The sequence below is a fragment of the Bombus vancouverensis genome, chromosome 12 (genome assembly GCF_051014615.1).
Source record: "Bombus vancouverensis nearcticus chromosome 12, iyBomVanc1_principal, whole genome shotgun sequence".
In the NCBI taxonomy this organism is placed as follows: Eukaryota; Metazoa; Arthropoda; class Insecta; order Hymenoptera; family Apidae; genus Bombus; species Bombus vancouverensis.
Window position 1 is genome coordinate 6,670,239 of NC_134922.1, and position 13,739 is coordinate 6,683,977.

General features: G+C 34.0%; 3 protein-coding genes across 4 annotated transcripts; 2 read left to right on the forward strand and 1 right to left on the reverse strand.

Moving 5' to 3' along the window:
• The first annotated feature begins 598 nt into the window (after positions 1 to 598).
• Positions 599 to 3,998, forward strand: LOC117155351 (uncharacterized). 2 transcript variants are annotated; one of them, XM_033331234.2, is made up of 5 exons: positions 599 to 772; positions 875 to 1,054; positions 1,139 to 2,240; positions 2,666 to 2,914; positions 2,985 to 3,998. In XM_033331234.2, exons 3-5 carry the CDS (start codon positions 1,586 to 1,588, stop codon positions 3,710 to 3,712), a joined length of 1,632 nt encoding a protein of 543 aa, XP_033187125.2. In that variant the 5' UTR covers positions 599 to 772; positions 875 to 1,054; positions 1,139 to 1,585; the 3' UTR covers positions 3,713 to 3,998. The 2 variants fall into 2 exon arrangements, with proteins under 2 accessions (XP_033187125.2, XP_076479602.1); XM_076623487.1 differs by having other exon boundaries at positions 726 to 821.
• Positions 3,999 to 4,418: 420 nt separating this feature from the next.
• park (E3 ubiquitin-protein ligase parkin) lies at positions 4,419 to 7,101 on the forward strand. Its single transcript, XM_033330484.2, has 8 exons — positions 4,419 to 4,910; positions 5,020 to 5,221; positions 5,356 to 5,716; positions 5,788 to 5,989; positions 6,058 to 6,213; positions 6,296 to 6,418; positions 6,492 to 6,576; positions 6,653 to 7,101. Exons 1-8 carry the CDS (start codon positions 4,653 to 4,655, stop codon positions 6,760 to 6,762), a joined length of 1,497 nt encoding a protein of 498 aa, XP_033186375.1. The 5' UTR covers positions 4,419 to 4,652; the 3' UTR covers positions 6,763 to 7,101.
• A 367-nt stretch (positions 7,102 to 7,468) lies between these two features.
• byn (T-domain transcriptional activator brachyenteron) lies at positions 7,469 to 12,772 on the reverse strand. Its single transcript, XM_033330481.2, has 6 exons — positions 11,609 to 12,772; positions 9,695 to 9,790; positions 9,209 to 9,452; positions 8,923 to 9,076; positions 8,607 to 8,804; positions 7,469 to 8,521 (listed from the first exon to the last, which is right to left on the reverse strand). The coding sequence occupies exons 1-6, from the start codon at positions 11,914 to 11,916 to the stop codon at positions 7,698 to 7,700; spliced, it is 1,824 nt and encodes a 607-aa protein (XP_033186372.1). The 5' UTR covers positions 11,917 to 12,772; the 3' UTR covers positions 7,469 to 7,697.
• Positions 12,773 to 13,739: the final 967 nt, after the last annotated feature.

The following is a 13,739-nucleotide window of genomic DNA, read 5'->3' on the forward strand; positions in this document are numbered from 1 at the left end:
ACTGACAAATTAATAACACTATGTATCTCAACTTTGCAGGATTCAACGCTCCTACAATTTTATTGTTAATAATACATATTATTCTTGTATACGATATGAAGATTGTTTACTTAAAGTTTGAATTTTACAGGGCAATATTATTAAATTTTGTTCTCAATAATCAAAACATCTGCTACAAATCATGTCATTGAAGTTAGAAGACTTATTTTTTATATGAGCTTAAATTTCAAAGATGAAATCAATAATGAACTTATAATAGTTTCATCTAAAAAATTTTCTAATTTAATTTTTTCCCCAGATTTCATTCATATTACTTTCACGTATTGCGAATTTTCCTTCCACGGAAGTTGGACCATATCAATTCGATGCATCGATAGATTAACCTCCGAAGAATTTCTGCAATAATCTTGCGAACAGTTTATCCGCGATGAATCATTCTGAAAATCGCAAAAATTGTCACATATCCACGCGAATATTTTAGTTATCGCTCTTCTTTAGTAATTTATACATAAACATTGTCTCTTAGCATTTCCCAGGTAAAAAGTAAATACGTTATTCACAGTCATAAAAATAAGTGTTCTATTTCAAACATAATCATTTAACTCTGTCATACTTAAATACAGAAACAGTTTCCTATACGTTTCTTATATCTAATACATATTTACAGGTCAAATTTGAAAGACTTTACACTGGTAATAGTCCCCAGTCGTTTGCAGACATTAAGGCCGGAAACAATTAGCATTCACGACTCTAAAAGCGCAAATTTTGTAACGTTTGTGTTTTTTACTGTTAGATAGTAAAATTTTCGTTTTTGAAATTTGGTAAAGTATCATACTTGAAAAAGTTTAACGAATATACAAATCTTCATTTGCAGGAGATTAATAAACACGGAAATATTGAATTGTGAAAATTGCGAAATTTTGAAATTTTGGATAGCGAAGAAATCAAATTTAAAAATCATGAACTCCGAACAACCACTGAATATAATATTAATTTTGTGCAGTGAAGAATTATAAAATACGACAATTTTGAGTTGTGACAGTCTGTAAGTCTGGTAAGTTTCGTTTGTAGAGAATCATCAAATTCGGAAATCTTTAATTTTTGGGAAATCACAGAATACAGTGATCTTTGATTACAGAACTCACCATATTAACAAACTTTGTTTTGTGTCAAATCACATAATTAGAAATCACTGAATTATCAAACTTTCAATGAAATCACAAAATTTAAACAAGATTCAAAGTACCTTAAATACTCCATTAAAATTTTCAAGAAAGCCTAAAAATTAACTAATTGAGATATTCAAATATCTAATTGTTTTCTCGCCTCTTTAAAAGCACGACAACAAGAATCCTTTATTCCCGTGCAAATAAAACGGAAGAAGAAACACGATATCAGAGAACCCCTTCGAAGGTGAATCACACAGGTATCTCATATACAACCCTCTCTTCAAAGCTATAGCAACACTTCCGGGTGATATCGGAAGCTATCAATGAGCTCTGTTCAAACGAAATAAGTGATATACTCATGAATCAAATATTCAACATATCAAACGATATATCATCATAAACATAAAAGAAATAAAATGTCTTCTTCGTCTGAGAAGCCACATAGAAGACACACTGTAAGTACCTGCAAAAGAAGTTGGAATTTTTGTAGTACACCATTAAAAGAGAAACCTAAGCGGCCAAGTAGCATAAGCATATCTGGAGTTGATTCCAATCCTTCCTCGGCAAAAGAACAAAGTAAAAACCAAATTTTAGTTAGAATTTCCGATGGCAAGCAAAAGAGGAAACAAAGGAAATTACAGCAAAAGACATCGAAATTAAAAGGAACTGTGAGAGGTAATCGTGGGAAAGAAAAGAAGAAAGAAACAAGAAAAAAGAAATGCAAAACAAAGAAATCGATTGTAAAGGTAAATCCTAATACAGATTGGGAAACGTGTAACGAAGATTCCCGTCTACCTCCAATTAACAAATCAACAGAGAAATTTTCCCAAAAAGCTACTTCTGAATCTGACAGTAGTGTCTTGTTTAAAGACTTAAGATCGCCAGAAAGGATTCGGGAAGCTCCTTGTTTTGTCGAAGATCGTTTACAGTCACCGATTTTGCTACCGCGTGCATGGGAAAGTCCAGAAAGACTTGATTTTAAAGAGAATGAAGGTAAACTTCCTGTGAAAGATTTACCTTTTTCTCGTCTATTCGATGATTCTGATGACGAGGAGGATGCATTATGTCTAAGTAATTATTTTATATTAATAATGATATCTTTTATTTAATATTAGAATTTACTAATGTAAAAATTGGGAAGCTTTTTGGAAAAAGGGTCCATAAGAATCTTTTATCAACTATTGATATGTTTCATTTGATAATACCAGAGTCTAGTAATATTAAAGTTGGGAAACTTTCTAGGAAAAGAGTTAATAAAAAAAAATAGTAAATTGAGTAAATTGCACTAGAAGTTTCATATGTATAAATTGATACTTATAATTTAAAGAACTTCGTTCCTTTAATGTTTATAAATTAAAGAAAAATTGATAAGTAACAATTCAACTATTTAATAAAAGACCTGCACTTGATTAAACTTAAAAGCTCCCCAATTATTTAAGAAAACAACTGTTTTTCCTAAGATATGTGTATTAATGGTATATTATAACGTTTTTTAGGAAAAGAAAATATAGTTAATACGTATCTAGGTCTCGGAAACAGAGCAAAGAACAAAAATGATATAAGAATTGAAAAATGCAAGCAGTGGTTGATCAATGTATCAGCACCAACAACATCAAGTGATATTCTCTGGAATGAATTTGTTAAAAATAATTGTAAAGATATCAGCAGGTATCTTGTACCAACTAGTAACACACAAAAATCACGAATAAAGAAATATAGGCAAACGAGCAACAGGAATGAAAAAGGTATTAAAATATTAACCTCTAAATTCTATTCTGCCTAAATATTAATGCCCACATAAATTAATAAAACCAGATGAATATTCTATAATCCAAAATGATCATGAAGAAAGATCTATTTTTAAAGAGGTTAAATCAGAGTTGCCTGAAGATATGGATATTGTGCGTGGATATTGGGATAAATCTTCGCAAAAATGGGTTCGAGTTCGCTATAGACCCGACGTGTACAATTTTCTTAATAATAAAGAAGATAATTTTGGAGGGATGACTCTAAATCAATTTCTTCAAAAGTGCAGGGATCAAAAAGAACAAGTAGATGAATCAGAATCTTTTTCTAGTTCTCCTCCTAGTTCTCATTCTAGATCGCCTTTTAGTTCCTATCCTGGTTCTCCTTTAATATATTTGCAGAATACTAAAAAAAATGTCAAAGATTTAAAAAGTAATTCGAATAACAAGAGAAAAAGAACAAAAAGTTTTCTTGATGATTTCGAATCGAAGAGATCCAGAACAACAATGGCGAATGTATCAAACTTGGAACTGCAAAGGATAAATCAAATACGTCGATTCGCATTACGATTAAAGAAAAAGAGAATGATGGTTGACAACGAAATGCCTTCAACTTCAAAAGATACTAATTCTGATTGTAGAATACGTTCACTGAAAAGAGTGAGTAAAAATGAATTGGATGACAGAGAAAAAGATAAAAAAAGACTAAGGCTGATCAAAATGAAAGATAAACCTACGATTAAATCAATAGAAATATTAAACGGTGTAAAAAAATATAAACTGGCCGAACGAAAGTAGTGAATCTCATAATTTGTATTTAAATACTACGTGCAAACTATAAATTTATTTATTTATACAATTATATATTTATACTTGAAGAAGATTCAATATTATAGAATATTGAATAATTTATAATTTGTGATATTTTGTCAATGTTATGAAAATTGCGAAAATTGTGAAACTTTTGCTCGATCTTTTTTGTAAATTATGAACTATCCTTTTGATATCGAATTTGTGTTCTGTAAATTATATGTACGTATGTATAATAAGTATCTACGCGTTCGATTCAAAGAAAATATAGTATTCATTCTCGTATACAGAAAAATGATTTTTAATGATTCCTATCCTAATTCCTATTTTAATGATTTCCCAAATTTATTTTAGAATTATTTATCTGTTATTTTCTATTATTAACTATTATTTTGAAAATTTTCTTACAGTTATTTGCATAATCAAGTAAATTGTATTATTCACTCAGAAGTAATTGTAAACTAATTCGATTTTTCTATTTTTTACAATGAGAGAAATATATTCTTTAAAATTGTATTAAATTGGTTATAAAATACATATATATATATATATATATATATATATATATATATATATATATATATATATATATATATATGTATACAAATGCATGAGGTAGTAGCAGATAATAGATGCTGCGAAAGAGGTTAAATCACAAACATATGTATGACGCACTTGAAAATTTCTTATAAATCTTGACGATTGAATTTCATAGAATTTCTTAGTTATCCATATCGTTGAAGATGTCGCAGGATTCATTTTATTGTCATTTCATTTCGGTCCACGTCTAAATTATGCTATAAATTACAACACTTTGATCATCTCGTGAAAATACTTGATTTAGATTTCATAGTATGTTTTCGCTGACGCACTCCATCCTTTTTCTTCTTTAAAGAACATCAAAATAAAAGAAGTTCGCACTGACGGTATGAGTTTCTTCTTTGGCTTCATACGGAGTGTGTTTCTTAAGATGTTGCAACTAATTTGGTTTAGTAAACGAAAATTAACAAATTCATTGAGTATATACGTGAAAACCAATACTGGAAATACATTCCCCGTTGATTTGGACCCAAAATGGGATATAAAGAACGTAAAAGAGGTAGTGGCATTTCAAATGGGAATATCACCTGAGGACATAAAAATAATATTTGCAGGGAAAGAGCTGCATAATTCAACGATAATAGAAGTAAGCCTCATATATTTTCGAAGATAACTTATTCCCAATACGTATTTTTAAAGTACAGTGCAGTTACAAGTATGATAACCTCACCCCTTAATCAAAGCTTTTGTCATAGGAATGCGATTTGGGTCAACAAAGTATATTACATGCAATTCGAACTTCATCACAGAGGTTAAATAAAAATAAAGGTACTAACACCATTGATGAGTCTTTAGAAATATCTGAATTAAATGATAGCGGAGGAAAGCCAATGAATGAAACTCTTACCGATTTACCATTAGATGAGTCAGATCCACAAGAAAATTTAACCATGGAAGGTAGAATAATCGTAGCCTTTTAAAGGGTAAACACAAGTGGTTAAAGCAAATACTACATAAATATGACTAGCATAAGATGAGTAATTATGATTTTATATAAATAATATATTATTTATTTTTATATATTTTTATAGAGAAACATGAAAATCCAGCACATTTTTTTGTATATTGTTCAACACCATGCAAAGCTGTCACAGTTGGTAAATTAAGAGTCAGATGTGCAACCTGTAATAGCGGAGCAGTTACGGTAGATAGAGATCCTCAGTGTTGGCCAGATGTATTACAACCAAAAAGAATAACAGTTCATTGTGAAAATGATTTTTGTCCAGCACCCACATTTGTATCCAGTGACACTGAATCCCAAGTTTTATATGCACGTTTTTATTTCAAATGTGGGAAACATGCTAGTTTAGGAGAAGGAGATGAGGCTGTTCCTCTGTATCTTATAAAACCAAATTTAAGAAGAATACCTTGCCTTGCCTGTACAGATGTTAGGTGAATAATTTGTTGACCTTGATATCAGCAAAAAATAATTAATAACATTTTCAAACATAGGTTATTTATAGGGATATGGTCTTGGTCTTCCCATGTGAAGCTGGCCATGTAACTTGCCTTGATTGTTTCAAAGACTATTGTTCAATTCGTCTAAGAGAACGTCAATTTCAATTTGATGACATTAAAGGATACTATACGCTTCCATGCCCAACAGGATGTCAAAATTCTTTCATTCCAGAAGTACATCATTTTCATCTTCTTACCTCTGAGCAGGTACCTTATATAATAAATATACAAGTTTCAAAAAGTCTTTAAATATTAATTATTTATATATGATATAGTACGAACAGTATCAGAGATTTAGTACAGAAGAATATGTTTTACGTGCTGGTGGAGTTTTATGTCCAAGACCAGATTGTGGCATGGGCATTATACCAGAATCACCAGATGATAATAGTGAAGAATGTAGAAAGATTCAATGTATTGGTGGTTGTGGGGTAATTATGTATAGATAAAATATTTTATAAAGTAAAAAATTTTAAATAAATCAAAATATTAATAATATACTTTTATGTTTAGTACGTTTTTTGTAGACGATGTTTACAAGGCTACCATTTAGGAGAATGTGAATTACAACCATCTGAGTCTTTGAATACAATACATAGATCTGGGTATTCAGTTGATCCACGGAGAGCTAACGATGTATGCAAAATATTCTCCTTATATTATATTTATTCGTTAATCAAAAATGTCATATTTATGATTTTTCGTTTAGGCAAAATGGGATGAAGCCAGCAATAAAACTATTAGAATTTTAACAAAACCTTGTCCAAAGTGTAGAACACCAACTGAAAGAGATGGTACCTTAAAATGTTGAAAAAAGAAATTAAGATGTTTAATAAATTTTCTATTTAATACTCACATATTATTTTCTAGGAGGATGCATGCACATGGTTTGTACTAGAGCTGGATGTAATTACCATTGGTGCTGGGTATGTCAAACGGAATGGACAAGAGATTGCATGGGCAATCATTGGTTTGGATAATTTATAATTATTTATATCATAAAGATATAGAATATTATTTCGTATAAATATAAATAAAGTAGAAGAATTAGAAATACAATCATTATTACTATCGTGAATTATACTAGTCAATTATACTAGTCAATTCAAGGTAGTATGTGGAAACAAATTTTATAGGATTATTGGTATCTTTTGAAGTGAGAAATAACATTTTGGTCCTTTTATCATTGTACTATTTTGTAATTATATAAATTATGAATTTATTAAAATCTTGTTTGCTCTGTAAAAACTTCGCTGTGTATGAGTCTAATTAATCATTGTATGTATATATAACGATTATAAATTTGTATATAAATTTTAGCGAGTTGTTACGAACAAAATGTAAAAGTGCCTTCTCTTCATTCTATTTAAGAAATGTATATACATGAGCATTTGTTTATGAATAGATTATCATATATCACAACATGAACAAATCATCTCACAACTTCAGAATACTCTTTTTAATACCGAGGAAGGTATGTAAAATGGTATATATACGTTTACTGTATTTTATTATAACGATTATGTTATCTTTAATACATATTATCTAAAAACATCAAGACACGATTTTAGGACGGATTCATTTTTCAGAAATTGACATTAAATTTGATTAGATAATTACAAAGTATGTAAGTAAGTAACTAATTTAACAATCTATCAGATTAATTAGTCTCGTTATTCCGATATTTTTATTTGTGTGTTCGCAATATTTATTTCGATGTTTCTCTTTGTATCTAATTTCTATATACCTATCAATAATTTCAATCATATATATCTCATTCGTATTGCATACAACAGGATACTGTGATTTAATACGACTTGTTCATACTTAGTCACCTAACTATTAAAACAAGTATAGAAATTATCAAGTAGCAACTCCATATCTTAAATAAAATTATTTGTATCACATACAGAAATCAAATTGCTGTAGTTTGTGGTGCAGGCGGTGGTGTCAGTGGAGTCCACGCTGCAGCTTGATGTTCGTTATTCGCAATATCCGAATCTTGCCGGTGATGTCTATCAATCACCGTTGTCAAATATCTCCTGTTTTCATCTGCCTGTACATCATTCAACGTATCCGTGTTTTGTTCAGAATAACTAACAGATATATGATGTTCCTTAGAAGGAGTATCATATTCGACACTAACAGGTGATACTGTTCCAGTTTGTTGAATTGGTTGCATGTGTAACATTTGAGAATGGTGATGCTGTGAGTGACGATCAGGCGTTGTAGATTGAACTGGAGAGGCATGATATTCGTGAACATACTCGTCGACAGAAGGAACAGCATCTGTTCCATTTGGGTGTAGAGAATGATGTAACCCTGTGTGAGGAACTGATGTATAAGATGACATCTGGTGATGTAAATGTAAGTTTAAGTTCAAGTAAGATTGTTGTTGCTGCTGTTGTTGCTCTGACAAAGTTGTAGGATGAATCCAAGCTGAAGTATCGGTGCAATGACTATGCTCTTGAGGGACAGAAGATAAGTTTGATGGTACATATAGAGTACATCCTGTAGCGGTGGTTGGAGACGCAGTTCCAACAACGCCTCTACTGAATACCGCGTGAGAGGATGAGGTTGGTGACGGTGAAGGAGACGTGGGCCATTCCTGCGTGGGCGGTAGGCAAGCTGGATTTAGGTTCTGCAGGGATTCTGGACTGCGTGGTGACCAACCTGGTGCTGCTACATACGCTGTGGAATGCAACAGTTGTACTGAGCCGTATGGATCTGTGCGTTGTTCTGTAATGATTATTAATTTCCAATAATACATACTTCTTCTAAAAATAAAAAAAATATAAAATTAATAACTGAGTTAAGAACTCACCATCTTGAATGTATTTATGTCTAAGAGCGTAAGGCGCCGATCTGCAGGTATTCCTATGGGCAGCTGTAGAAACGGTACAAGAATTAGGGAGATGGTTATTGACCGTCACTGACGCTTGATTTTGTGCGGCCGCAATGGCCGTGGCTGTGTTATATTCGTATCCCATAGTAGGTTGTGGCAAAAACCAAGCGCCGGTGTCTGTAATTCATAATTCGATACTCTCTTAAATATTTCATCAATTATAATACTTTATCAATTATCATGTATTTAATTAAAATTTTAGATAATATTAATAATTCATAATCAACTAACTTACATTGCGGATAGGTTTGCGGATCGGCAGGTCTTTCTTTAGCATCGAGGAACGCTTTCGCGAAAGGATTGTATTTAATTTTCAAATTTGTGACTTCTTCGTTCTGGTAAGCTGTCACCGCTATGAATTGCGTCTCAGGATAACGGTAAGTCAACACCTAAATATCATTTCCATATTAAAATATCTCCAAATAACAGTCCATCATAATTCCAAATTTTCTTTACATATCATTTTTATAATTAGTATTATAATATATTACAAACTGAAGAAATGTATGGAATATTAGTACCGTTCTTTCCTCCACCGCGTCTACACGAACTAGATGAACTCGAGGTTCATATTTGTGTAGGGAGTTTAGCATAATTTGACCGTTTCCATTGGATTTGTTTGTCAGCTTCACTTTAGCGAACGATACCGCTTCTTTCATCCAATGAGATCCAAAATTTGGACTCTCAGGATGGATGTAAATCGGATTTGGTGGGGCGACTTCCGCTTTTCCGCCTGGGACCCACTCTCCGTTAACGTATTTCCATCTATCAATAGAATTTTGAACATTTTTAAACAATACAGGCAATTCAAGAGGCGAGAAACAAGTAATAAGATTTTTAATATTTTAAGAAATATTTCAGCGTACGCTTGAAACTAGAAATTATGCATATTAACAACGATTCTTTCCTCAAACTTGAGAAATTTATTAACGACACAAAAGCATAATTGAGTCTAAAATGATCCAAAGGAAAAGGACACAACAGAGTTCGATTCTGCACTTTGTTACCTGTGTGGATCCACTTGAACGAATTCGAGAAGAAGAGTGTACATAGCTTTCGGTTCCAACCCCCTTGCAACCACTTTGACTACAGGAAACATGCGTCTGAAAGTAAAATCGAAGACGCGGATAAAGATCATAGTTCCATGAAGGATTTTTATTAGATGCGTGTTCCCTTTATCTTTAACTAAATTTAATTCTTAATGGTACTAGCTACCATAAGACGTTTTGTAAAGCGATAACGGAAGAAGACATCTAAAAGAAAAGCAGGAATTTTATAAACACTAATGAAAGTAACACTGAAGGCGGCGGACAGCAGAAGAATCGAGCCGCCGGCAATAAAATTTTACGATGGCCACAATCCTACGTTAAACATTCTCCCATTTCTGCTGGTGTACCTGGGAACACTGATGCCCGCGCACGAAAAACGCGGTCGACAAACTGTAATCGTTTTTAATAATATACGAATCATAAAAGTAGCCGGCCAGGACACGTCGTGGCGAATATCTTTTGATCTACCGACCGAAAAAGCATCGAAGCTACTTCCTCTACTCAAATTTGTGCTCACCTCATTTTTCACTTGTGCGATTCGAATATTTTTTTCTTCTTTTTTGGTAGGAAGAATGTTGCGTATCGTGATTAAACCGTGGATTCTTATGCATTTATGGGAAATATTTAAATGCAAAAGTGTTTAAAGTTTAAATACCAAATGGATATAATATGTAAAAATCTACAAGGTATTCATAGTAAATTGCTCGTTATAACGCTTCCAAGATGAAATAAATTTCTATTTAGGTATTGTTTTTTTTTTTGATTTGTTCGTAAAGATATGAATTTGCATAATATTTTGCGGTTTAATTATATGACACATATATTTGATTATCGATAATATTTGTATAATCTCCTAGTTCTAACTTCGATTTTACGGCGTCTCAGAAAACTAAATATTTTAGTTATCCAGATTTATTAATACTTAGAATTGGTGGCAAAGGTGAAAATCAAATCGAGATCAACATTTTAAGAATTTCGATCTAGTCACGTATTTCAACTCTTCAAAGTCCAGTTTCAGAATCGATCAAGTTCTACTTCGCTTTATTCTCAGTCGCGATACGTTTTCATGACTTGAAAAGATCTAACTAACTTTTTACAACAACCAACGCGGGATATTATTTCGTAAAAAATGGTAATGAACTGATTTACACCATTATGATTCTCAGTCTTCCAATTGATCTTAATCGAATCTTAGAATCGACGAAAAAGAAAAAAACGAAGATGTGTAAAGAATCGGGAAAAAATATTTGTTATCGATCAAGTTTTCCTTATCAATTTGCATTCGCGAAAGAGACTAAGAGCAGTTTGTTGAATTGAAAGGGAAGACTGTTATCCTGTTCTCGAAGCAAACATAGAATATTCATTCGCGTGAATCATCTAAATCTTCGTAGCATCTTGCAATGATCCTTTTTTCCATTCCACAAGCGGCATTTTTTTTTCTCTCCTTTTACCCCGGTGTATATGAACTATTATTTTTACCTTCCAGCTTGTTCGCACCGACACTCTAATTAATACATTTTTACGCACGACGGAGAGCCATCTTTGCTTCGGATCTTTCAGCCAGCGGATCCTTCGAGCTCCTCAAATGCGAAACCTATGATATGCTATTTTAAACGTGCAAGTGACTCATCAGCAAATCGTTTATACTTAATGCATCAATGTTTTTTTCCAGTTGACAGTTGCCATAATTTCATTACAAAACAGAATTTGAAAAAACCACGGCATCAAACAATAATCTCCGTTGCAAGAGAAGAGAAACGTTCGCGGTGAAATCACTACTTCCTTCGCTAAGTTTACTAAGTTTACATCTACTAATTTTATACATGAATATCTTAATAGGATTCCTAGAAGTTTCACAGACCATCCACTCACCTTCCATTTTTCGTAACAATCATTTCATTGGTCAAACACTGGAACTTGGTCCACAAATCTCTGTCCTCGAGAGACAAAGAAAGAGGCAATCCCTGATTTCCGCTGACAGTCATGGTACCAAGGTTCTGTCCCGAAATCACCGTCCTCTCGTTGCTTCTCTCTTCGTGGTCCTCCTCGGCGGTCGTCCGACTTTGTCTTCCAGCGCTGTTCCGTTCCCTTCCACGATCTTCGTGCACTTCCCTCTCGCGATCTCGTTCACAACAGGATGATCGTGTTGGAGAACCAGGTGTAGCCGGTGCTGGCTGCATCTTCCCGTTTCTTTGACGCCCAGAGCTCGTTCCTCGACCTCTGTGACCCGAGCTGCGACTCGGGAGAGGTTCACCAAAAACACTTCTCTCGAGCTTTTTCCTTTTTTACTTCACAATTCAGTTTTCAAAAGACAAAACGTACAATGTCAGTTATTCTTCGATCCGATACATATATATATATGTATGTATGTATATATGCTTAAACGTTTATTATTATCAAGCACTACTTTCTAAATCAATCAAGTCACTATTGCCAGATTTGACGAAGACACAAGATGAAAGACGAAAACGGAAGATCAGTGGTAATAGAATACAAGCGAAACTGTTCTTTCCTTGAAACTATATAATCCAGTTCGATTTTCCGAATTAACGATCGTCAAGGATGAAAGAAGAAGAAGAATAGAAGTCGAGGGCGGAAGAAGAGACAAAGCGTCGAAAGAAGGTTGTGAACAAGGATGGAAAATCTATTTCTCGACGAGACTATTCGGTCCCGCGGCCGCGTGGCCGTGCTCGTAACACTTGGGCGCGATATTTCACACTAGTCGGCGAAGACGAGCCGAACACTGACTGCTGACATATCATCGTCTCTGTTCCACGTCTTTTTCCTCTCTGTTGCCACGATGGTAACCGTCCAATCGATGCCTGTGCACGGTTCTCCTGTTCCTTGGGTGCTAATTAAACTCTAAATTAGGAAAGCTCCGGGGCAGCATGGCGGACCCTCGATACCTCCAAGGCGAAATCGTCGATTGGCCACCAGGATCCATGCTTCGTCAGAGCGATTTCACTGGCGGTTAGATTCTTTTCGAAGATAGAGGACATTGGTTGCCGCCTTTCCTGCGTTTCCTCAGCCAATCCATGCACGGGACCATTTTACGATTCCACAACGGTTGGTCGATCCTCTCGAAAGCACGAGGCTTGCCAGTCCGCCCACGCGACAGTCGTCGACAGTCGTCTTCGCTGGTACGCGCGTTCCGATCACCTGGAGCTTGCGATCCACGCATCGGTCTCTCTTTCTTCATCGTAAGATTTGTTTGCTCGTTCATCGTGCGATGGTTCACGGGTTTCACGAGGTGTCTGCCGATATTTTCTTGAAATTCTATGATCCAAGTGCAGCCGGAAAAATAAGCGCCGATTAAATAGATCAATCAAGAATCATCGACCAGGAGTCCGAAGATGATAATCGGATTTGAAGAACATCGTGGTATTTGTCTTCCGGGTTTCCAACGTGTTACAATATCAATGTGTTACTCGAGATTGTGACGTTCGGCGACACTTATCTGAACAACATCATCGACAATTTGTTTGAAGAAAAGAAGAAATAAGATAAGCTACATAATGGTAATTATGTTTTAGAATAATTGGAAGGTTGTTAAAATGTAGTTACCATTCGTTGAATCATCAGTGTTCATTTGCTTGTTCATTTCCATTTTACAAAAGAAATATTACTTTTAGATATTTTTTTGTCTTTTTAAATGGGGCTTATCTACTAATAAGCGCAGCTGTTTTTGTTGAGAATTATTCGTTTCTGGAAAATGTCAGAGGAACGTAGCTGCAAGGCGAAACAGTTAACCATTTCGACGGACAGACAGTCTGACTGACCATTTCGAGTCAAATGACAAAAATCAACAGCAAGTTACGTCCGACTGGCCTATGTATCGCGAGTAGATATTTGAGCAGGACCGTTTCTTGTTTGCTATCGTGCGCGGTTTTGGCTGGTAAAGTAACCATTCAGCCCTGACTGATATTTGTCCTAGTAATTTTGTGGAGGGAAAAGTCGCGATATCGGCGCAGCGAAGCCACCAAATACGTAACGGAGAAGTTAT